The 24,072-nt window shown below is 52.5% G+C and overlaps 2 protein-coding genes across 2 annotated transcripts in view; one reads left to right on the top strand and one right to left on the bottom strand.

Annotated features, from left to right (window-relative positions):
- Positions 1-471: 471 nt before the first annotated feature.
- LAMP5 (lysosomal associated membrane protein family member 5) lies at positions 472-10,489 on the top strand. Its single transcript, XM_058802439.1, has 6 exons — positions 472-678; positions 924-1,096; positions 1,276-1,407; positions 1,482-1,587; positions 2,931-3,119; positions 9,614-10,489. Exons 1-6 carry the CDS (start codon positions 639-641, stop codon positions 9,790-9,792), a joined length of 819 nt encoding a protein of 272 aa, XP_058658422.1. The 5' UTR covers positions 472-638; the 3' UTR covers positions 9,793-10,489.
- A 3,909-nt stretch (positions 10,490-14,398) lies between these two features.
- The window catches only part of PAK5 (p21 (RAC1) activated kinase 5), a 35,333-nt gene continuing 25,659 nt past the window's right edge, over positions 14,399-24,072 (bottom strand). The window contains exons 4-8 of the mRNA XM_058801746.1: positions 22,867-23,000; positions 21,078-21,204; positions 18,494-18,619; positions 16,220-16,354; positions 14,399-15,687 (exon numbers count right to left, since the gene is read on the bottom strand). Coding sequence (XP_058657729.1) covers positions 15,532-15,687; positions 16,220-16,354; positions 18,494-18,619; positions 21,078-21,204; positions 22,867-23,000 — 678 coding nt within the window. The 3' untranslated portion in view covers positions 14,399-15,531. The remainder of the gene's footprint in view (positions 15,688-16,219; positions 16,355-18,493; positions 18,620-21,077; positions 21,205-22,866; positions 23,001-24,072) is intronic.

Here is a 24,072-nt window from a genome sequence, read left to right as displayed (position 1 = left end):
TGTGCCCATGGCCGCTCACAGAAGGATGCGCGTTTGCTTCCGACCTTGGCGCACAAAAATAACCGCACGTTTCTTCCTAAATGAACACGCGGAGCAGCTGCTCGCCTTCACCGAAATTAGTGACGCTGTGTGAGCAGCCGGCACAGGAATAGGTGTCCCCTCCTCCATCCCGCCGGCCTCTCCGGCAGGGACCGCGGGGCGAGGGGTCCCGGGCTCGCTGCCAGCGCCGGCCCTGCCGGGACAGCGCTCGGGGTGAGCCCGCTCGGCTCCAGCCTCGTTCGGCCCGAGCTCCGCGGGGATCCCCGGCAGCCCCTCCGCGGGGCCCGGCGCCGGAGGGGGGGAATCCCTTCCTCCCTCCTCCCCGCCCGGCTGCGTACGCCCCGTCCCTCGGCGTGGGCGCTCCATCAGCTCCGCCGGCATCTCCCCTCCTCCTTCCCGCACACCCACACACTTTCCCCGTCCCTCCTCCTCGCCACTCCGCAGCAGAGTGCTTTTGCAGCCGGTGCGGCTCCTGAGGAAGGAGGTGTGCGGCTTTTTTCCCCTCTCCTTTTTAATTTTTTTTTTTTCTTTTCTCCGGAGCGGACCTTTCGGAGGAGCAGCTGCAGCAGCCGCGGCCACGCCGGGACCGAGCAGGGAGAATGGCCGGGGGGCTTCTCCCGGGGCTGCTTTTCATCTTGCGTGAGTACCTGGGTGGCGAGTCGCGACACGGAGCCCTGTCGCGACCAGGCAGCCGCTGGCGCTGACACGGCACCGGTCTCGCATTACCGCCGCCGGCTGCCACATCGCCTCCACCTGCTCAGTCGCGACAGGAACGCCGCGTCGCGATAGAGCAGCTCGCTCCAGGGGGCTCGGGGCGGCGGGGGGTGTTGGGGTGAGCGGCAGAGACTCGGGGCTGCCGGCGCTCAGCCCCGCTGTGCCCGCAGACGCCGCGGCTCGCCTGGCCGCCGAGCAAGAAGTTGAAAACCTCTCCGGGCTCTCCCCTAACCCCGAGAAGGACATCTTCGTGGTGCGGGAAAACCGGACGACGTGTCTCATGGCCGAATTCGCCGCCAAGTTCATCGTCCCCTACGACGTGTGGGCCAGCAATTATGTGGATGTGAGTGGGGCCCGGGGGTTCGGGGCTCCAGCAGGACCGGGGATGGCAGGGGGCACACACACACGCGCACAGCTGCCGCTACTTTCGGAAAGTCCTTTATTCCCTTCGAGGATTTTCAGCCGGGGCAGGGGTGGGGAGACTCGGGGGTCGCCCCCGCTGAGCCCCGCTCCCTTTTGCAGCTGATCACGGAGCAAGCCGATATCCCGCTGTCGCGGGGCGCCGAGATGAAGGGCAAGTGCGGCACGAACGAGTCGGAGCTGGAGCTCTCGTGGCTGGACCAAGCGTACACCCTCAAACTCTCCTTCCTGAAGGTACGGGCACGCCGGGAGCGGGCCGGGGGCGCGGCGGCTCCGCGGGCTCCTCACCGCCCTGTCTGTCTCGGCAGGAGGGGCACAACACGTCCCGGGGCCCCGAGGCGTCCTGGAAGCTCAGCCGGATCCAGTTCACGTACGACACCTCCGAGCGCACCTACTTCAAGGATGCCGTCAGCCGTAAGCGCCCGGGCTCGGGGATTCAGGGAGATCCCGGCGGGCGCGGGGAGCGCTCAGCGGGCTGCTCCTCAATGGAGCTTAGGGAAAAAGGAAACCCCAAAGCCTCCCGACAAAGCCGGGATCTGCTGCCGGCTTTAAACCGCATGTTTAATATTTTCTTTTTCCGCTGTTTTTTTTTTCCCCTTGTTTTTAATCACCGCGGTTGGCGGAGGAGGGAGAGCCCAGCTCTGCCCGTTTGCTGCGCTGTCCTGTGGGACCCAGGGCCCGAGGGGTGGGTCAGGGAGACACCTGGGCTGGAAAAGCTTGTCTTCTTTCCCGTGGGGAGATTGTTTTTGAGGTTAATCCTGATGATGGTTGAATACGTGGGAAAGGAGCAGTTCCCCGAGATACCTGAGATTGACATTAGTATCATACCCCCACACACCTCCGCACCCAGCAGCCTCCTTTTTTCTCACTGGATTTCCATTCTTTTGGTTTTTTTGTTTTTATTTCATTTCGGCTCAGAAATGTGTTCTATTGAATTGGAAAATGAAATATTGTCACTTGCAAATAGTTCTCTCCGCAATTTTCCAACTCCAGCGAATAAGGCGTTTAGAGTTGTTGCCATAAGACGTGCTGGTTTTGGGGCTGTGTTCCCACTGTTTGAGTCCCCAGAGCACGGAGCCGGCCGTGCCGCATCAGCCCCTGCCCGTGTGAAGCCCTGATTGCCTTTTTGTGCTGCCGAGGGGAACAAAGCGCTGCAGAAAGCGGGAGGTGGAAGATACCCCTCATTCCACCTGGCTCAGCCGCAGCCGGCCTTCGCTTGCAAAACAAGCTCGGTGTGATGGGAACATATTTTCTCTGGTTTGTACTTGGGTGAAACGGCCCCGTTGTGTGTTCAGGAAGGGCTCTGTGGCCTGTTGGTCCCCAATGGCACTGCCCCTTCCTACCTGGATTCAGAGCCCGAGTGCAGCCTCAGAAATGGGTGTTCCCCAAACGTGGGGAGCACAGCCCCAGTCCCGGGCTGCACCCCGAGTGTCTGTGAGCGGGCACCATGTCGCGGCAGGGACTCCGGGCGCTGTGGCAGGAGCGGAGCGGAGCTGGCGGCAGCAGGGCCAGCTCTGCGCTTTGTGGGGTAGCTCCGTGTGCTGGGGCCGCGTTCCGCTTGCGGGAGCCCATCCCGGTGTGTGAGCGGCCCTGGCTGTGCGGGGTGGCCCCCAAAAGCCGGGTCGCTCCCCGGGAGGACCCTCGGGAGCAGCAGGCGCTGCTGCCGCATTGCGCCCCGCCCGTGTCCCGCCCGTTCGGTTCGTTGCCTCTGTTCCCCCCCTCGGGGCCGGGCCTGACCCGTGTGTGTCCCTGGGCAGCCGGGAAGCACACGGCCAGCTCGCACCGGCTCTCGGCCCTGGTGACCCCTGCCGGCCGCTCCTACGAGTGCCAGGCGCAGCAGACCATCGCCCTCGTCTCCAGCGACCACCAGAAGTCCGTGCAGCTCCTGCTGTCGGAAGTGCGGCTCCAGCCCTTCGACATCCCCGCGGATTTTGTCTTCAGTGAAGGTAAGGAGCAGGCAGAGGCACGTCCCGCATCCCCGAGGTGCTGATGGTGCCACGGCCTTTGGGGATGTTGCAATCCACTGAAGGAATTTGGGTCCCACCTTTTGCAGGGCCACCTTCCCCTCACTGCAGCCTGTTCCCAGTGCTCCCTGCACTCCCTCCAACCCATTCCTTGCCTCTGTGGTCCCCCAAAAGGCCTTACAAATTCAGCCCCGCTGCCAAAACATGGGCCATCGTTGTATGTACGTTGTCTTCTGTAAGTACTCATGGAGTCAGATTGCCAGCAAGCCCCAGTGCAGCATCCCTGGGGAGCCCTGCAAGGCTGAGGTGTCTCCTCTGCAGCACAAAAATGCTTCAGCACAGCCCCAGGGGCTCCTTAGGGCTGCTGCACGCTGGGGAAGCTGGGGGCTGCAGTGGCAGGGTTTGCTGGGGGTGCACGTTCCTGGCTCCAGTTTGATTAATGCCCATTGTGAGGGGGAAGGAAGCGAAACAGGGACCTCAGTGAGGCTCCTGGAGCCCCAACACACGGGATGCCATTCTGCTTCTGGGGTTCCTTAACATCCATGGTGGAGAAAAGAAAACCTGAGTTACAACATGCTCTTTGTATCGAAGGCTTGCACTGGAGCCTCCAGCAGTGCTGCTATGGGACAGGGTTCCTGCAGTCTCAGGTCCCTTTATCCCAAGGAACCCATGGTGCTCCCCCTTGGCTTTCCCATCAGGCTGCATGAGGCAGTGTAGCCATTCCTGGATTAGGGCAGACCAGCCCCATTTCACAGTGCTGCCTTAGCTAAAATCAGTTAAGCCCGTTATTGTAACCAGGTGCAAACAAAACGTGTAATGGCCAGCTCTTTTAATAATGAGTTAGCAAATGGTGGTATTCAAGCCTAGCATTAAAACCGTGGAGCTTTATTATTTTGCATGTGGGAAATGTTTTGGAGCACAATGGAAGCCCAGCAGTGACTGCAGAGCTGAGCCGTTGCACTCACGACTCGCATCCTCTCACCGATGTTGTAAATTGGTGCTGCTGCATGTGCTGGCAGAGCTCTGCCTGCCTGAATTACTCACAGCAAGGCCAGTGTAATACTGAGTAGGCTTTATCCGTGGGCAGGGTGTTTTTGTATCAAAGTAGTACCACATTTTTCATAGACTTACAGGGAGGAAAAAGTAGAACTTGATTGTTTGCTGTAATTTTTTTTGTTGGAGTAGCTTTACCCTCTTTTTTCCCCCTGTGTATCCAGGGTTCCTGCACTCAGGGTTGGGCTGGGCAGACCTTGGGGGCTGAGAACAGCATGTTTCAAATATGCAAGGCTGTGTCTCTGTGATACCAAACCTGTGAAGTCCTAGAGCTCCCAGTTAAAACAACCAAACCTGGGGCTCACTGCCAGAGGAACCTACCTACTGTTTTCATTATATGCTCATTCCTGTCAGGCAGCAAATTTGTTTCTATTTTGTTTTATCTTTTGTTGCTGTAGCTTGGTGGGCTTTTCTTTTTTCCAGCACACAAAGACATGATGTTTCTTTAGCAATCTTTAAACACATGGAGGGAATTCCTCCTCTGGAGGACAGCATGGCTTCTCTCTTTGTCAGGCTCAATGGGGTTTTCTGTAGTTGTTGCTCTCATTATTGAATTACACTCCTTTTTGTGGAATTCCACTGGAAGCTGAGCAGCAGAGGGCACCTGGAGGGGTGGTCAGAGGGGCTGGGAGGTGATTTATCAATGGAGCTCCATCCAGGGCACTGCTGCTCTCCCAGTGCTGCGTTCCCTCCAGCCTCGGCACACGCATGGCACAGCAGCATCCTTTGTGGGGTCTGGAAACCACTGCCAATCTCAAATTACAGTAATTAGCCTTCTCCTTTTTGCTTCATTAATTTCCCATTAGGTGAAATTCCTATTAATTATGAACAAGCTACAGAACATTTTAAAATATTTTGGAGGAGAGAAAGAGACCTGCTAGAGCAGAAGAATCACCAAGACACAGGAGGGTCGGGCCCCGTTTTCCACAAAGAAATGGGGGAAAGGTTTCTTCATTAGTCCTGACACTGTCCTGGCAGGGATAGGTTAAACAGCTTGTAGGGAATGATTGCATTGTCTTTGGTTTTTTTGAATGCTTAAATTCATGTGCTAGAGTATTTTTTTTTTTTTTTTTGAGATACTGCTTCCAACCTTCACAAGTCCACATTTATTTATTTATTTAAGTTTTTATTTTTCAATAGAGAAGCAGCAGAATTCTTTTTCAATCAGACTTTGCTAATTTATTTTTTTATAATAGGGGAAAATGTGTGTACATTTTTCAGCTTAGAAGATGAGTAAAATGAGAGCTGGATCAAGAGGGTGGGAAAAGATTTAAACTGATGGAAGAACCCCAGAGAAAGTGTCAGCTCTTTTGATTTTATATCTAAAAATTCGAATATAAAGCAATATGATGAAAAATAGTAATACAACAGCTGATAATCAGGGACTGGGATCCTGGTGTGGCTCAGAGGGAGCTGCAGCCTCCCACTTGAGGGCCACATTTTCTCAAGGGTCCTTTGCTCCAAGGTATGCAGCCCCTATTTTAAAAGCACCTGGTCCTTCTTTGTTTAATTTTTTAAGTGTTTACTTACAAGCTCCCATCTCAAAATGCCAGCCCCTTGTCCTGCCGGACACAGCGGGGCCGGTCCCTGTGCCGCTGCTGGGCCGGTGCCGGTGCGGGCGGAGGGCGCTGTGCCTCCTGCGGGCTGCTGGCCCTGCGCGCTCTGCGGGAGCATTCTGAGGGGGAATGGGCTCTTAGGGGGTTTCACAGCCCCTGCTGGAACCGGGCGAGCGCTCACCATAGAAACCGCGGCAGTACGTGAGCCTGGGAGGAGGCGCAGCGCAAAGGAGAGGAGGAATGCACCTCAGCACCTCCTTTGTGTCCCTCTGCGGTGGGTGCTGTGTGCAGGGAGCGGGGGTGGCGCCGCCCTGCCACGGGGGTGACCCGGCCGTGTTTGGGGTGCAGCACAGCTCCCAGCACAGCCCCGGCTCCCTCCTTATTGCTTCCCTGGACCGAGGGTAACCCCAGGAACTGGGAAATGCTGAGATCCTGGGACCTGGAGTGAAATACTGGGGAAATTTGACAGAAAGGGCTGTTTTCCTGCAGGGTCATTAATCTGAAATCGTTGCTGTTCCCAGTGCAGTGGTTCTCTGTTTGTCAAGCACCAACCTACCCATACTCGAGGGGGTTGAACATCCAAATTTGTCCAAACCCTTCTATCCTCGTGTTCCCCTTTGCCTGTTCCTGTGCTGATGGAGCAGGAATGATACCTGCTGCCTGCCTTGCCTCCCTGCTGTGTTGTGGACCTCAGTGCCTTTGCTTTGAATTCTTGGGGTGAAAAATGCTGTATAAATGTTAAAGTACCCTTTTATAAGTGTGTAAGTATTTTTATTTGTCATAAAATTATGTGGATTAATATGATATTAATGTTAAAATAGAGAATTCACCCTCCTAGCAGTCAGCACCCAGAGAGCCTCACTTCTGCTGCAGATGTGTTTGTGCTTTGCACTTCCCAGTGCCTCCATACTGCATCCCCCCATTCCCCCTGCAGTCTCCAAAGAGCCCAGGCTTTGGCGGTCTGCTCCAAAAGGAGAAAATGGATGTTTCTGGTGAGGAGCAGGTGTGGGTGGGGCATAGGGAGGTGCAGTGCGTGCAGCTGGGTTTGGGGATGTGCTGCTGGACACTGACAGCTTTGCTTGCTGCTTTTTTTTTTTTTTCCCTTCTCCTTCCTGTTGGCTTTCTTTTTTATTTTATTTTAATCCTCTTAAAAATAGTGTCAGGATAAAGAACTCTCTTCCTTGGTTGCTTGCAGGAGCTGACACCTTTTTGAGTCGTGACACAGACCCCTAAACACAGCCTGGCTTTCTGTGGCCCATGGATCTCTGGCCACATCCTCTGGCGTGTTTTGTGCCCTGGCAAAATTTGGTGGAATTCAAATGTTACAAGTGGGGGCTTTAGAGCTGGGTCTGTTTTCTGCACTGGTGCTTTTAGCTTTGCCTTCTCCACTGGCTGCAGCCCCCACATCCAGCCTGTTGTCCTGGAGCGTTGCTGTTTGGGGAAAGGTGCAAGGAGAAGCTGGTGTGTGTTTGAGCTCGGGGAATCCTCTCAGCTGGGCTTCCAGCAGCTCCTTTCCGTCGTCTCTTGGTTCCAGCCAAGCCCCTTCCCCAGCAGGAGCCAGCGTCCAGCCAGAGTGCTCTGGTGCTGATGGGCAGCTCAGCACAGCCTGTCTGCAGCCATGGGGGGTGCACGGGAGCTCCTGGAGCTGGGGTCCTTCCATGGGAATGCTGCTGCTCTGTACCTGTGGGGAGTGGGGCCCCACAGCACTGCCCCTGAGGGCCTTTTCCTGCAGTCAGCTCAGCCTGGCCTTGTGTCCCTGTGAGCTGCCCAGGCCTTGGCCTCCTAAACTGGGAACGATTCCACAGAGCACTAGAAACCCAATTCTGGGAGCTAAGTAACCATCAGGGTTTCTCCCCCCGTTCTCCTCACTACAAACAAACAAAACCCCTGCATTGCAGCAATTGCTGAGTCGCCTGTGCCACAGTCCTGGTGATTAATCACTCCTCTGGTGAAACAGTGAGCAACTGGAACTGAAAAGGACATTCTTGTGTGTTAGACAACATTCCACTTTTGCTTTTTTTTGTTTTACCTCATTTGCAGCTTGAAATGTTTCCCGATGCCATTGCTGGCAGGAGGCTGCACTCCAGGACGGGGTGGAGCTCCTGGAGGTGCCAGCACCGCTGGAGATGGGTCCCTGCTGTCACCTCCTGCCCGGGCCCTGGGTTTCTCCTGCTCTTTGCCACATGCTGTTAGATTTGTGGAGCATTTGCTCTTCGTGGTTATTGCAGAGCTCTGCGATCAGCTGCCCGGGGAACCCATCTGGACAGTCTTTAGCAAGGGGGGAAATTGTGGTGCCCTTTGTGTTTGTTCATCTAACACACAGCTTTTCTATTTTCCCTTTTTTTTCCCCTTTAAAGTTGTCATTGTTTCCAGCACATTTCTAATACAATGAAGACAGAGAATTGTCCTTCCTGTATCACGTACCCTTTTCCCTCCCCAGAACTGGCATTTTTCTCCTTTTTAGCCTGGCAGCCCCATCTCAGCAGCATGGGCCCTGCCTGTCCATCAGCACGGAGAAGCAACAATCCTGTGGGGAAAGATGTGCATCCTGGTCCTGTCCCCCTGGCCTGCAGTAGACTCTGGAAGTGTAAGGGAGCTAAGCCAGGGTTACCAGTGTTCCTGACCCTAGTGGCCTTTCCAAGCTCAACAGAAAAGTATTTTCCAATTGTATCACTATTTTCTAGTGGTTTGTTAGGCTGTGGCAGAGACTCATCAGCCACAGACAAGCACTGGCAGGGCTCATGTTGCTTCTGCTGCTCCTTTGCTGTATTTGGTGGGCAGTGTGGGGTGGTGGGGTGCTGCTTGACACAGGCACATGTCCGTGCTCCGCCAGGACTGGTTCTGTGTCCCTGGGGAGCTCACAGAGAGGGGCAGAGGTGCTGTTCCACTCTGCCAGCCTGCAGGTAGAGGGGCAATCTCTGGGTGATGTGCAGGGTGAGTCTGGTGCACAATTAAAGCCTTCCTGATGCTGAGGCCTCTCCAGACTCTCTGCCTGGATAAACAAAGCAGCTCTTGGGGCACTCGAGAACCTCAGGCCTTGGCTGCCCTGTTCCCAACAAGGCCATCCATGTGTGGCAGAGAGGGCTGGGCTAATGGGCATGGCAGTGTTTTTCCAGTGCGTGGGCTGCTTTGATAGATGTACCTCTCCCTGCATTGTGAGTGATTCCACTTTGCTCCAAGGCAATTGATTTTCTCCCCAGGGCTCTGCAGGCAGCTGCAGCCACTCTGTCCTGCATGGAGCCGTGACTGGGGAGCCACAGTTCGCAGCGTCTCAGCCACATCCCTCTTCCCCCTGTCCCCTGTTCCTTGCCCTGCGGTCTCAGCCATGTCCCTGTCCCTCTTTCCCCTGCTCCTTGCCCTGCAGTCTCAGCCGTGTCCCTGTCCCTCTTTCCCTGTTCCTTGCCCTGCAGTCTCAGCCATGTCCCTTTCCCTCTTTCCCCTGTTCCTTGCCCTGCAGTCTCAGCCATGTCCCTGTCCCTCTTTCCCCTGTTCCTTGCCCTGCGGTCTCAGCCATGTCCCTTTCCCTCTTCCCCCTGTTCCTTGCCCTGCAGTCTCAGCCATGTCCCTGTCCCTCTTTCCCTGTTCCTTGCCCTGCAGTCTCAGCCATGTCCCTGTCCCTCTTTCCCCTGTTCCTTGCCCTGCAGTCTCAGCCATGTCCCTTTCCCTCTTTCCCTGTTCCTTGCCCTGCAGTCTCAGCCATGTCCCTTTCCCTCTTCCCCCTGTTCCTTGCCCTGCAGTCTCAGCCATGTCCCTGTCCCTCTTTCCCTGTTCCTTGCCCTGCAGTCTCAGCCATGTCCCTGTCCCTCTTTCCCCTGTTCCTTGCCCTGCAGTCTCAGCCATGCCCCTTTCCCTGTTCCTTCCCTGCAGAGCACAAGTGCCCGGTGGACCAGCAGGAGCAGCTGGAGGAAACGCTGCCCCTGATCCTGGGGCTGATCCTGGGGCTGGTGATCGTGGTCACCCTGGGCATCTACCACATCCACCACAAGCTGACAGCCAGCCAGGTGCAGATCCCTCGGGACAGATCTCAGTACAAACACATGGGCTAGGAGCAGCACCGAGACACACGGGCACTGATCAGGTAGAAAAAGCAAAAGCACTTTTTTTCTGGGGGGCAAGGGATGGTATTCACAGCACCTCATCCTGGGCATTTCATGGAGACACCCAGGCTAAGGCTTGGCTTTAGCACAGCCTCTGGAAGGACAGTCAGTGTCTGTAGGTGGTTTGAATACCTTCTTCAAGCAGCTGGGCTGATCATCTGGAACAGAAATGCTTCACATGTCAGAGTTTCACACTGGGAGCACAACTAGCTTTCTTGTTTTATTTGTTTTTTCCCTTTTCCCCATCCCCAGAGATTGTTACCTCCCCCTGCGTCACCTTTGGAGCATTCAGCCCTCCCCGTTCCTGTCCATGCAGGAAGCAGGGCTGGGAGACAGAGCCATTGCACGGGGCTCATTTGGGCCCTCTGGTGATGGGACTCAAACCACATCCCTAAGTTTGCACTCATGTTAAGGAAAGCATGGAGGCAAATGGAGGTGTGCTTTGGGAAAAAAAAGTAATAAATTCAAGGTCAGTAACTCCAGCGGAGCAGATCACAGCTGTGGAGCTGACCCCACACCTGAGACTGGGTGAAGAAGGTTTGTTTTTGCTTCTTGAGCCACATCTGAAGTAAACTTAGAAAAAAAAAAAAAAAGAAAAACAGTATTGATACACAAATTATAAAGTGCCGTGCTACTGCAAGTCAACTGAGAAATGCTTCTGGCTGGGCATCCTGCACGTATTGTGATTGTGGTTGAGATGTTACATTGCTACCTGCAACTGATAACTTTCACAACAAAACAAAAAAAAAAGAGAAAAAGAAAACAGTAATGTTCAAGTCACTATGCAGATTATTCAGGTATAATCTAATGTAACAGAAAAAGTATAAGGGAACCCTTGAAATCTATCCTTAAATGTAGACGATTTTTAAAATGAATTAAAACATGTACATACATAATGCTTGATTTGCCTTCTTAATTTGAAATGATATAATGCTGTGTGCTCACTCCACGGTACCAATGAAACCAGAACACAAATCTGAGTGGATGGCACGTGTAGGATTTTTTTCCAGCAGTGGTTGGGCTGCAAATGGCTTGGTGAAGACACCATGGTGGTTCACTGTTCTCTGATTTGTTGGTTGTCCCTAATTTTCTTCTATCTTTTGGTTGTTTTTCCATTATGTTGTGTGGGCAATGATGTGTTTTATTCTGGTATAGTCCAATTCCCACTGAGCCCTCTGACTCCCCTTGGCTCCAGTGTTACCTCAGCAGCAGTTAGGCCAGGCCTTGTGTCAATTTAGGGTGTGGAAAACACTACCTTGTTCTTAAACGGATTTAATTCAGACGCCTGATTGTTTTCTTTCAGCTTAAAACTCAATCAGAAATAGTAATTTCAATGTTGGAAAAAGGTAAGAGAAGAAACTTAACTGTTCTTTAACGCTGTAGTCTCCTCCAAAATGTATGGGTTTTTTTGATGAAGGTGGATGCAGCATAAGGCAGCATAAGCCTTCCTTTAGTCCTGCCTCATTCCTGGTCTCATTTCTGTGTTATGCTCAGCTGTTTTCTCATTTGGATGCAAAAAGCAAAATTATGGCACTAACAATGATAGCGGCTTTGCCCTTTTCCTTTAGAACTGCACTGAAAGGGTCCTGGGTGAGCTTTAGACTGACCAAGTGCCACTGCCTACAAGAAGCTGGTAATTAAAAAAGAAAAGAAAAGGTTCATTTAGAGGCAGTTAGAAAAAGCCAGAGGTAGCAGGAGGATGAATAAAAGGATTAAAGGTTCATCCTTAATAGAGAGGAGCTTTGTCCTGCCTCACCCTTGTCTGCCCTGGGGCCAGACAGGCTCTCCCAGCCGGCTCCCATCAGCCCGGCACATCTGCCACTGTGACCTCCCAAAGAACAATCAAACACAAAAAGGAAGCCAACAGCTGAGCTGCAGATGCCAGAGCAGCCCCTCCACTGCCACGTGTCTCCTGGAGAGGCCGTTCTGGCCAGGGGCTGTGGGAGAGATGGGAGAATGCCCCCCTGGAGCCCTGCCAGTCACTGAGAGGGCAGCCCCAGCTGGCTGCCTTCCTCCCCGGGAAGGGGCAGTTGGTGGAGCTGCCTGGGCTGCTCGGTGTGCCTGCGGCAGAGGCAGTGGCTGGGACACCGTGCCCAGGCTGCTCTGGGCAGCTGTGCCCTGGCCAGGTGGTGGCAGTCCCTTGCTGTGCCTCCTCCTGTGAGCGCTGCCTGCTGACAGGGAGCTGCTCCCAAACATCTGTGTGACTGTGAGATGGACAAGGGCTGCTTGTGCTGGCCTCTGTGACCTGCCCTTAATGCGTCCCGCACTGACCCTGGCAGGGACTCGCCCCAGAGCCCTGCGGTGGTGGCAGTGGCCGCTGGATGGGGACACTGCCCCAGAAGCTGAAGCTGCTCCTGTGCCTGCCTGACGGGCTTCTGCTGCTTCTCCTGGCACACGAGGGCTTCCCTTAGGAAGCACCTGCCTTCACCTTCAGGGGGTGAGTGTGTCTGTAAGCTATTGGGAACACAGGAATGCAATAATTAATTTCTTGATTTTCTGAACTGACAGAAAATATTTTTTGGTTGAACTGAAATGGTTTTGCTTTTTGGGGAAGAAAGGAAAAAGAAACAATAATTTAATGTCAGGGACAGTTTGTGTCCCAGACTGATGCATCTTGGTTGAAAAAAAATGTTATTTAAGCTCTTGGATGAAAACCTTTTAAAATCTTTTCATTCTCCCCATCCTTTTGTTCACATTTACTAAAATTGATCTGAATTCTCCATTGCTTTAAGCTTTTCAAGCCTATTTATAAAAAATTATTTATGAGAGAGATTATGTCCAACTTCCCTCCTGCCTGTCAAACTGCAGCAGCATCTTCAGGACGGCAGCGCTTTGTTGTGATAATAATTTAGTATTTAGCTTTCATTTATTGATGGCTTTTTATGGGTGAGCTGCAAATGGAAAGCTTTGCTTTCTAGATGTTTATGAACACAGCAGCAGAAGGTGGATAAATACACCTTATCACCCTCCTGAGCTCTGCAAGGACCTGTAATAATTAGGCACTTACTAAAGCAGCTGCTAATGACTTACAGAGTACTTGTGATTATAACTTTAATTATAAATTATTGCTCTATTGCTGAGGAGGGGGCTGACATAGCCAGGAAACGTCCTGGCCTCTGCTCCCACGGTGAGGAGTATTTGGGAGTAGTTTTAGAAGTGTGAGCTCAGAAACAGCCACCATTCCCTAGTGACAGGTGGCAATCATTTCACTGGAGTATCAGCCTCAGCTTCTGAGGGAATGGATGCTCTTCACATCCTTATTTGTTTGTTTTTAGGCGATGGCATTACATTTTTAAATGTATTTGGAAGTATTTACTGATGTCAGAAACCAAAAATAATAGAAATCCTCACCTGTAAGACTGGGAGGTAGCAAATAACATTGTGGATTCATCAGCTGACTGGTGCTGCTGGGGAAACTGGGAACAACTGTAGGTGTGAGAGACCAACAGCTGGGAGCTAAAACTGGGGCTGCATAATCAGGGATTATTTAGGGGATAGAGAAAGGGAGGTGGGAATGCACTGACACTTAGAAATCACTTAGGGCAGCTCTATAAATCACTATTTATATGTATGTATGTGTATCTTGTGTCTTTATATATAAGAACACTTTTTTCTTTGTTATATATATATTATAATAAGAATTATATATATATATATATAAAAGAATAGTAGATATTATAAGAAGACTTTTTTCCTTTGTTATCTGCTTGGTCCAGTACTGTGAGACTGAATCAAATCTATAAAGTGGAAAAAACGCATGGGGGAAAAAACAAACCACACTGAAACTTGAAGTGTTTATTAATGAATTTATTGAACTTGCATGTGCATTTGTTTCACCAGTAGCTGGTGTTCACAAAAAACCCCTTTGAAATTGACAAAACTCTCAGTAAACTCGATGAACACTGCTTAAAGTATCTAATGATAAGAAAGTTGCAGAAAACTCTTCACTTGTACAGCCTAAAATGTGCTGAATATTGAAGAAAAAACTCCCACCAACCCCCTTTTTATCCAAAGATGGTTACAAAAGGTAATTCTGTAGCTAGTACTAAGTTGTGCCGTTGCCTGGACTGGTGCAGCCTGGTTTCCTGAGTTGTCAAGACTACAAAAGAGAGCCCTGGGAGGCTGGGGGTGCTCCCTGCTGGCTGGGCTCTGGGAGCCAAACGTTTTCTTCAGCGTCTTCTTCAAATGTGCAAACAGGGCTAGGGAGAGAGCACTGGGGTAAGACACTGATGTAAGAACAGCTCTTCCATGTTCCAGGTCATCCTTATCTCCTTCTTCCTTTTTTATTTTTAAATTGCTTCTCTCCCTCCAAATATTCTTTAAGGGCAGAACTTAAGGAGCTTCTTTACTATTGGCAACTCTTTTCTCCCAGAGGAAGATCTTTAAGCAACAGCTCCTGCCAGGTTTAGATGTTTGGTTATAATTTACTACAATAAATAACAATTAATTTATTAACTATGAAATTTCATCAAAAGAAAGAAACTGTGTTTTCACAAAGTTGGCTTTGTGGTTCTTAAAGATACCATAAAATGAGGTCAGTAAGAAAAAAACAAACTTGAAAAACATGGCTTTTGTATTATACAGAATTAAAAACAACTCATCGTTAATAAATAAAATTAGTTTCTCATCGAAATAATTATGAAGCACTTCTAAAAATTTTAAAGGCAAATCTATTTAGGCCTACAGTTAACATGCAAAGTCATCCAACAAATAACACAAAATTGTACCGCAGTAGTCAACTGTTGCATCAACATTCAGAAAGGTCAAGACAGCAGCACGACTCCTCCTCTCTGGCAAACGCTGGCAGCTCATCCCATCCCAACCGATCCCAGGGCTCTGCCTGAGCTCTGGGGCTCCCTCTGGGCTGGCAGGAGGAGCCGCTGCTCTCCCTGTCCCCTGCCAGCGCGTGCCAGCAGTCACGGAGGCCGCCGTGGTGGCAGAGCAGGTGTGGTGGCACGGCAAGAGAGGGCTCAGGCCAGCCCGGGAGGCCCCTGGGCCAAGGCTGGGCAGGGGCATTGCTCCCCAGCCAGGGGCAGGGCTGGCCTGGGCTGCCTCTGTCACCCGGTGCCCCAAGCCAGGCGCTCCCACCGGCCGTCAGGGCAGGATCAGCCCCTGCTCACCCCGTGGGAACTCTGCAAAACCTTACAACTTCATAAAGGTGGCTGTGGTTTCTTTTTTTTTTTTTTTTTCTCCTGTTTTCAAAAGGGTTTAAAAAAGTAGGAAACTTCATCTTCTCAAATTCTCTAAGTTACACTTATTACTTAACTAACACAACAGGTACATGACAAAGTACTGCAAGTTATCAAAACGTACTGTACAGAAAATTACAAACTTCTTGCAAAATACATTGCGCTGCTCTGGCCGAGATAAAAAGTGCTTTGTTTGTCAGAAAAGTGTTCTTCTGAGCCAGAAGTGCCTCAGCCCGCGGTGAAGCTCAGCTGTTTGGCTCCGTGCCGCCTCGCCCAGGCTGGCATTGGGTGCGCCCGGCCTGGCAGCCGTGGTGCCCGGCCTGCTCCTGTCCCTGGCACGGCGGAGCAGGGAGCGCTGCCTGCCCCGGGGCTCTCTGTACACACGGCAGCGTTTCTCAGGGCTGCCTTCCTCCTCAAGGCTCTGCTGCTCCTCCTCCTCCCTGCCTGCGATCCCGCAGGCCACGAGCCGGGCTCCGCGCTGCCCCTCCCCAGCAGCCCTTCAGCGGTGCCTGTGCTGCCTCATGAGGGGCACGATGCACGAGGGGGGCCCGGCCAGCTTCAGGAAGGGGTGTCGGAGCAGCTCCTGCGCCGTGGCTCGCTGCGAGGGCTCCCGCACCAGCATGGAGTCCAGGAAGCCCCGCAGCACCGCCGAGACCTGAAACACACACGGGCATTGGGGTGCCAAACGCCCCCTGCAGCTGTGCTGCTCTGGGCACGCTGCTTTCCTGGGGACAAACGGGACGCTGTGCTCAGCAGAAGGGCTGTGGGTCAGTGCCGGTGTTTGGAGTGTTTGGGTGTCCCTGGGGTACAGAACAGCATTAAGCTAGGCTGAGGGCTGATGGAGATACCCCCTAACTGGGAGGGGCCCAAAGGCTTTGGTGCCTCACATGGGTGTACCAACCCATCTGCAGCAGGGCAGTGAGCTGGGCTGCTCTGGTCCTCGGGCAGGCTGGGAAGCACAGGGAGTTGGGGCTGTGCCCAGCTCCCTTTGCCATCTCTGGCTGCAAAAGCAGCGCCAGGGCCAGGCACAAACAAGGCCGTGACCGACGGCTTCGGCCTCTCTTGCCCCCCCCGCCCCCAGGAGCCCTGTGTGGCACCACTGCTCCAGTGGCCCTTGGAGGTGACAGTGAGGGTTTGGGCGGGCAGGGTGTGCCCGCAGGGCCCTGCCAGGGCCGGGGAAGGCTGACCTTGTGCGTGTCCTTGACGCGGGGCGGGAGGTTGTCCCGGATGCGGCGCATGGCCTGCAGCGGCGGCTCGTTGAAGTACGGCGGCTCCCCGTCGATCATCTCCATCACCATGATGCCCAGGGACCAGATGTCCACCTGCAACAGCCCGGGGCTCAGGGGCACTGCTGGCACTGCACTGGCTCCTGCTGCCTGCCCAGCCAGCACCAGCACCATCCATGTTTCGTTTTTACCAGCCAGCCACGGCTTTCCTTCTAGCAGTGAGGGCCTGACAGCCCAGACCGGCAGGGGCTCACAAACCGGGCTCTGCAGCTGCCTCGGGTGCTGCCCACTGGAAGCTGCACCCTTGGAGAGGCTGTGTCCTGCTGCCCTGCATTCCAGCTGCACTGACCTGCACCCCCCAGGCTGCCCTGCAGCTGCTGGAGAGCAGGGTACACTTCACTGCTCTGGAATCACTTACTCTGTTCCCCTGGAGCTTAAGGACTATGGGAACTCCATTCCAGAGCCCGAGGCAAATGCAAGCACTCACTACAGCCAGCCTTGTTTACAGCCAGCACAGGTAGCACATTATGTAACACCTTTGGAAAGTGATTCAGCTCTAGCTCAAAAACACCTGTTTTTTTATTCTTAGTCCTGGCCTGCTGCAGAGCTGCTCCAGAATCCTCTGATGACTGTAATTCCTGTCATTTGCCAACCCAAATATTGCCAGGGCCAGTTCATTCTGCTTTTGCTCTTTTGCCAACACTATCCTCTAGCTTAAATCCTTTTTTTTCCCCTTTCCCTTCTGGTGGGGAAACTTAATGTAGCCCTAAGTTCAGCCACTTTGTAATCCCCCTAAGCTATTAATGGGCTAATAATAGTTGATGCTGTTATCTCTGGAATGTCTTCTCCAGCAGCACAGATCCTGGGTGGAGAGCAGTGCCTGCAGGGTGCTCTTGCTGTGCCGTGCCAAAGCAGCGTGAGGATGGAGCAGCTCCTGCTCAGCTCACTCCCTTCCCTGGGTACAGCAGTATTTGTAGATGTGTTCAGTGCAGGTACGTGCAGCGAGGCTGTGTGTGACCATCCCATGGCCTAGCTCTGCAGCAGCTGTGTCCCCAGGCAGAGGCACAGAGGCAGCCCTGTCCCCGCAGGGTGGCTGTGTCACTGTCACCGGTCCCCTCTGTGACTCACAGCTGCCCATGCACGGGCTGTGGCACTGCAGAGCTCCCTCCTTGCTGGGCTCCTCTGAAGGCTCCCAGTGAAACGTGTGCCTTGCCTCTCCCAGAACATCAGGCAGTGCCTGACACAGCGCCCACAGAGGGGCTTTTCCCACCCTCCTGCCCCAGCCGATGGCAGCAGTGACGGCAGGGAAGGAGCCCATGGATGGAGAGCAGTCCTACCACAGAGGGTGGCAGTGCAGCCCTCCCAGCTGGCCCCGGGCGCTTCCCGGGCTCTCCTCCGGAGGGGGCAAGGGCAGGATGAGAGCAGAGGGGCCCTGGCACACACTGGTGGCACCGGGCCGGGCAGGGGGTGTGTGAGGAGCCCGCTGCTTTGGCACAGGCAGCAGTGCACGCCCGTGAGTGCAGCTCCAGCCTGCAGGCTCGCTGTCTAACAGCAGCACAGGGCCTTCCACAGTGTGCAAGTGAGGGCAGCTCCCTTCCCTGCAGCACCCCAGGGCAAAATGTGTAAAGCATTGCACTGCTGGGAGTGCTAAATGGAGCTGTTATTAAATAACTGCATCCTGGGGAAACACTTCCAAACCAGGCACGGTGCTGCGCTCTGGGCCAAACTGAATCACTGCTATTTAGCACAGCTGTGCAGATGTTCCTGACCTGCACAGCTCTGACACAGCTCCAGGCGCTGGGCTATCCCTCCTGCAGTGCCTGCTGTGCTCACCTGGGACAGCCCCTCCTGGGCACCCCCTCTGCAGTGTCCTGTGCCCACCTCAGTGCCACAGGGAGCTGGGAATGCCCTCTGCAGTGTCCTGTGCCCACCTCAGTGCCACAGGGAGCTGGCACAGCCCCTCTGCAGTGTCCTGTGCCCACCTCAGTGCCACAGGGAGCTGGGAATGCCCTCTGCAGTGTCCTGTGCCCACCTCAGTGCCACAGGGAGCTGGCACAGCCCCTCTGCAGTGTCCTGTGCCCACCTCAGTGCCACAGGGAGCTGGGAATGCCCTCTGCAGTGTCCTGTGCCCACCTCAGTGCCACAGGGAGCTGGCACAGCCCCTCTGCAGTGTCCTGTGCCCACCTCAGTGCCACAGGGAGCTGGCACAGCCCCTCTGCAGTGTCCTGTGCTCACCTCAGTGCCGTAGGGCAGGCGGGATATCACCTCTGGTGCCATCCAATAGGGTGTCCCAACCAGGGACTTCCTCCTGGGGACCTCCTTTGACACTTGGGCACAGAAGCCGAAGTCAGACAATTTTATCTGTGGAAAGAAGAAGAAAAAGCCCCTCCTGAGTAAGAGGACAAAGGCCTCCGAGGCACAGCTGCAGCACAGGGACAGGGGTGGAGCTGCAGTGCTTTCCTGGGCAGGGCAGCAGCCCGGCTCTGGAGGAGGGGCTGGCACGGGAGCCCAGCCTCGGGAACACACGGCACATTAAAGCGAAGGGGAGATGGAGGAGGGTGCCACCGGTGCTCATTCCTGATGTCATCTGTCACAGCCCATTGCCTCTCCACCAGCAAAGGATGGGGAGGTGATACATGGCTTATAACACTTAAAAATAAAAGGAAAACACAATATTCCAAACAGGACCCCCATGCTTGTAGTTATATATATGTGATATCCAGTAAAACACATATTCCAAGTGACACCCACCCCTCCTGTGGCTCACACCAGTTTGTACAATCTCTGGGTTTGCCAGAAAATGTGGGGAACAAGTGCCACTCCCCCCACTCCTTTTAATCACCCATAGAAAATAAAACCCTTCCAAGGGTCTGCCAGGCCCAGGACCTCCCACTGGGCTGTCACTGAGGGAGCTCCCTCTCTGGGCAGCAGGGGAGCAGAGCTGGAGGAGGCAGGGAGGCTACAGCACTCCTGGCCCTAGAGTGAACCTGGTCCCTTTGCTGGCAGCTCAGGAATCACTGCTGTCCTTGAGCAGCTGTGGCAGTGACCTGAAATAGAAATTATGGGATACACGAGCACTCCCGAGAGCAGCTCCTGCTGCATCATGTGCCTGGCTCACACTTTTATGACTGTTTTTTTTTAACAACAAAAATTATGGAAAATTATCACCTCCCCCTCTCTGTCGCTGTACAATGCCAAGGTGAAAGTTCCACAACAAGCTGCTCTGAGGGTTGGTGGCATCACCCCTTCCAGAAACAGCTTGATCCTTAAGGCTAAAATCTTTTTTTTTACCTCTCCAAGGACTTACTTGGAGGCCTGGAAGCTTTCCAAGGGATATTCCTGGACATTTTCCTACTCTCCATCCCTGCCCAGTCCAATGGTGACCCACGCCCCAGGTCCCCAGGCTGTGTATCCCACCAAGTACTCCGTGTCTGGGGATACAGAGGGAGCCCAAACAGCCCCAGGACAGCTGGAGTGGGAAGCTGCATAAATCCCTGCACTGTGTAGGCTTATTGTCAGCACTCGCTTTTGGATTCAGCACAGACATTACTTTTTTTAAAGTTACGGATATTATTTTTAACGGAATTACAAAATGATTGTTGGTATTTCTAAAACAAAGCCAATAATAGCCAAGTGCTCCACGCTAAATGTATTTCTCAGTTTACAGGATGAAGATTGGAAGAAATAATGCATATTTTGGAAGCAGAGCCCAATCTTCTTTTGTAGGAGCACAAGAGGTTTTGCATATCTATTGCTCATTGGAGTACATAAAAGACGAGGATTTTCTAAAAAAAGATAATTGCACAACACAGCCATGAAGAAATCTGCAATGCAGATAATGAGGACTGGAGTAATGAGTATAATGAGGCACTGTATGCAGATCCTGAGCACAGATCAGATGTTATTCCAGCAACATGAACTGAAATCACAACTGAACAGCTCCTACACACGTGGGATTGGCTTTCCTTGACAGGATTAAGAGGAGCAGCCTGTGGCTGCTGCAGGAAGAAAATCCCTCTCCCTTGGTGAGTGGGCATCAAATTGGACAGGCCAGCCTTTGGCTACGGACTCAGAGCAGGCCTGGAAGCCAAGAGCTTTACCTGGGGAAGGGGAAATCTGGATCTGCGGCCAAACCAAAGCTCTTGGGCTCAGTCCAACCCTCAGGTCTTGCTTAGACAGGTGTGTAAGGCCAGGGGAGCAACCCTAATTTTTTCTGTGTGTAAACCACATTTTGTTTAGTGAGCAAGCCTTGTGCAGCATTCTGTGCCCTTCCCCCCCCGCTCATTAACAACACAAAGGCACAGCAAGTAACACACATGGAAGTGTGGGACAGCTTTTATCAGGCATCTTGGAAGTGTGAAAGCTACTCTTACCATCTGGGGAGGGTTTCAGCAGTAATGCAGATTATTTACTATTTGCATAGACTGATGCTAGCCTCCCAGCCAGCCTGGGGAAGCAGAGCACAGGTACAGAAACTGCTGAGTAAATGATAACTAAGTGTGGTACAAAGGAAGTGTTTTTGGAAGGCATCAGGGTAGGAGTGGTGCAGTCCAAACAGAGGTCTCCCATCACTGACCATCACCCTTACTGCCCAGCTTCCTCTGCCACTGCCTCTGAGGCTCCAGTTCCTCCCCAAGGGCTCTGCCTGCAGCACAGATGCCAATCACCAGTGAGGCCAGGTCCGTGTTCCTTGGATGCAGCTTCTCCCACGAGCTATTCACAGGCTCTAGCAGGTTCCCTGTGTGTCCCCCGCCGTGCCCAGGTTCCCTGTGTCACTCCCACCCCGTGTGCCCCAAGCTGTCCCTCAGGCCGGGCTCACCCTGCCGTCGCTGGTGAGCAGGATGGAGTCGCTCTTGATGTCGCGGTGGATGACGCCCTGGTGGTGCAGGTAGGACAGGGCGCGCAGCACGGACACGCACACCGTGGCGATCTGCTCCTCGTTCATCCTGCAAGGGTGGCACACACGCAGAGCTCAGCCTGGGGAGGGGAGGCACCGGCTCCACCACAGATCTGCCTGCAGCGCCTCTGGGGCCGCTCCTGCTCCTCATTCTGGGAGCTGAGGCGGGGGAGCGGCCCTGCAGCGAGCTCTGCGTTGGTGCCAAAAGCCGAGTGTGCGCGTGCTGGGGCCTCTGGGAAAGCACAGAAATTTCCCTCTGGGAAATCACAGAAATGCTTTATTTACAGTAAGCTCGCTGCTTGCCAAGCAGCCTTCGCTACTGGGATGGGAACAGGTGTGGAATAAATAAATATGAGGAAAACCACCCTTAATTGTGTAGGCAAAACATCAGACCCTGGGTTGTACCTCTTTGAGAGCACTTTCATGCCTTCCTATAAAAATATTCTGGATATTTCAGCAGAAAAACAAACAAGAGTCCTCATTTCTGTGCACAGCTGAAAAACCCATTGTGGGGTCATTCTCTCAGCTACAGTGCAATGCCTGGGATGGGCTGGGCACCCTGTGCCACTGCCCCATCCCCGATGTCCCCAGCATCTCTTTTACACGAGCAGAAGAACACCTGTGGAGATTTCTGCTTTAATTTGTGCCATTTGAAGTATTTTAGCAGGATCTTTGAGGGAAGGTCATGCAATGTAAAAAAAAAAAAAACACCCGTCACATTAAGAAAAGACTGTTTTGAGTTAAAAATAGATGACAGGTCTTAAGAAGTGGTGTCCTGGGAGCATCTGTTTGCTGTCAAACTTCTGTCAGAAACATTTAAGATAGAGCTTTTAACAGTTTGGCAAATACTTGCTATACTGTGATTTATTTCAGCACATAAGCTAAGGTAACACTCAAAACACCTGTGTTATAACTCTTGGTAAGACCTAAGAGCACCATTTAACTGGGAGAGAACACAAATTTTCTCATTTATAATTCCTTGCTTTTGTTCTTGCTCCCCTAAATATTCTCCCACCGGTTTGGTGTGGAAATTCTAATTTTCTTTCATTCAAGAAGAAATTAAATAAAGAATCCCTCTTCCCTGTCTCATTTTATCCATCTCATCAGAAGCAGATGAGCAAAGAGCAGATGTAAAGAGGGCTGTAAAATCTAATGTCTGCCTTCAGCAGAGGCAGAGCAGTTCCATACACTGCAGCTCTTGTGCTGGCCAATTTCCTACTTTAAAGGTGGGATATTAACTGAAATATGGGAATGTGCTCCACCATAAGCACAAAATATTCTGACATAAAAATACTTTTCCCCTTATGTTTTGGGCTTGGTTTGCAGATAACCTTTGTGAGGAGAAATCACCCTTAGAGCAGAGGTGGTTATGACAGCAAACCCAAAAATACAGATCACCAAACAGGGAGAAGGGAAAATAACTTTTTTTTTTTCCATTCTAGGAAGTAATGGATAAGAGCTGTGTTGGTGCTAAACCTCTTCCCAAAGTGTTAGCAGATCCCCATCCCCACCAGGCCCTGCCAGGCGTTTCCTTCCCTTTGGTTCAGCAAATGCTGCTGCTCGCAGGAGTTCAGCTGCACGTCTGCTCACTGATGGTGGCACAGCGAGCGTGTACCAATGGGCTCAGTTCAGGTACACATAAATACATGGATGTGTGCTCTCTAAGTGTCTGCGTGTGTTCTGTGCAGGCTGCTCTGTGTGCCCAGCCCACCTGGTGTGAGTGACGATGTCGGTCAGGGCGCCGCCCTCCAGGAACTCCATCACCACCCAGAGCTCGTCCCCCACCAGGTAACTGTTGTACATGTCCACCACGTTCTCGTGGTGGTAATCCCTCATGATCACCACCTGCAGGGGCACAAAGGGACAGCTGCCAGTGCCACGGCCTCCAGTGGCACTTGGTGTGACCTTCTTTGTCACCGGTGCTGAGGGAAGGATCTGCGATGAATCACATCCTCCTCATCCTCACGCCAGCACATAAACAACATCAGAATATTTACATAAAAATATCAGTCCTTGTAAGTGCATCAGGGGGAAAAAGAATCTCTGGCTGTTAGAGTATAAACAGTAGGTAATTGTTTTATTTCAGCCTGCAGGAACAGACCTGTTTATTTAATTGGTTTTTTATTGCCAATTGCTTTCAGTACAACAGATTCTTTTTTTGACCTGATCAATCCCTCAACACATCAAAGTCCTTTTTATCACGTAGTAAATGGTACTTTGCACAGATTTTCAACAGATTGCTGGAGTAAGGGCCCAGAAAACTCACTCAAAGAGACTTTTAAAAGGCTTACTACTGCTTTTTGTGTACTCTGAGTTAGAGACATGGGAGAAATACCAACAAGAAATTCTCAAGAGATCAAACAACAAAAAACTTCACTGGCAGCTTAAGAAAAATCAGAGAACTTTGGTAAAAGGCTTTGTTCAACACACAGTGAGGGCAGCCCAGCCAGGACAGTGCCCATGACCTCAGGGGACTGAGGGGGTCAGAGTGGTAAGCATGAGAGAGAGAGCACAGTCAGGCAAGGCTCCATCACAGACAGACACAGGGACTCCAAAACAGACAGACAGATGGACTCCATCACAGACAGACACAGGGACTCCATCACAGACAGAGGGACTCCATCACAGACACAAGGACTCTAAAACAGACAGAGGGACTCCATCACAGACACAGGGACTCTAAAACAGACAGACAGAGGGACTCCATCACAGACAGACACAGGGACTCCATCACAGACAGACACAGGGACTCCATCACAGACAAACAGAGGGACTCCATCACAGACAGACAGAGGGACTCCATCACAGACAGACAGAGGGACTCCATCACAGACAGACACAGGCACTCCATCACAGACAGACAGAGGGACTCCATCACAGACAGACACAGGCACTCCATCACAGACAGACACAGGGA

The sequence above is a fragment of the Ammospiza caudacuta genome, chromosome 3, assembly GCF_027887145.1.
Source record: "Ammospiza caudacuta isolate bAmmCau1 chromosome 3, bAmmCau1.pri, whole genome shotgun sequence".
NCBI lineage: Eukaryota > Metazoa > Chordata > Aves > Passeriformes > Passerellidae > Ammospiza > Ammospiza caudacuta.
Note: the sequence above shows the minus strand (reverse complement) of the source record. Positions and strands in the feature narration are given on the sequence as shown.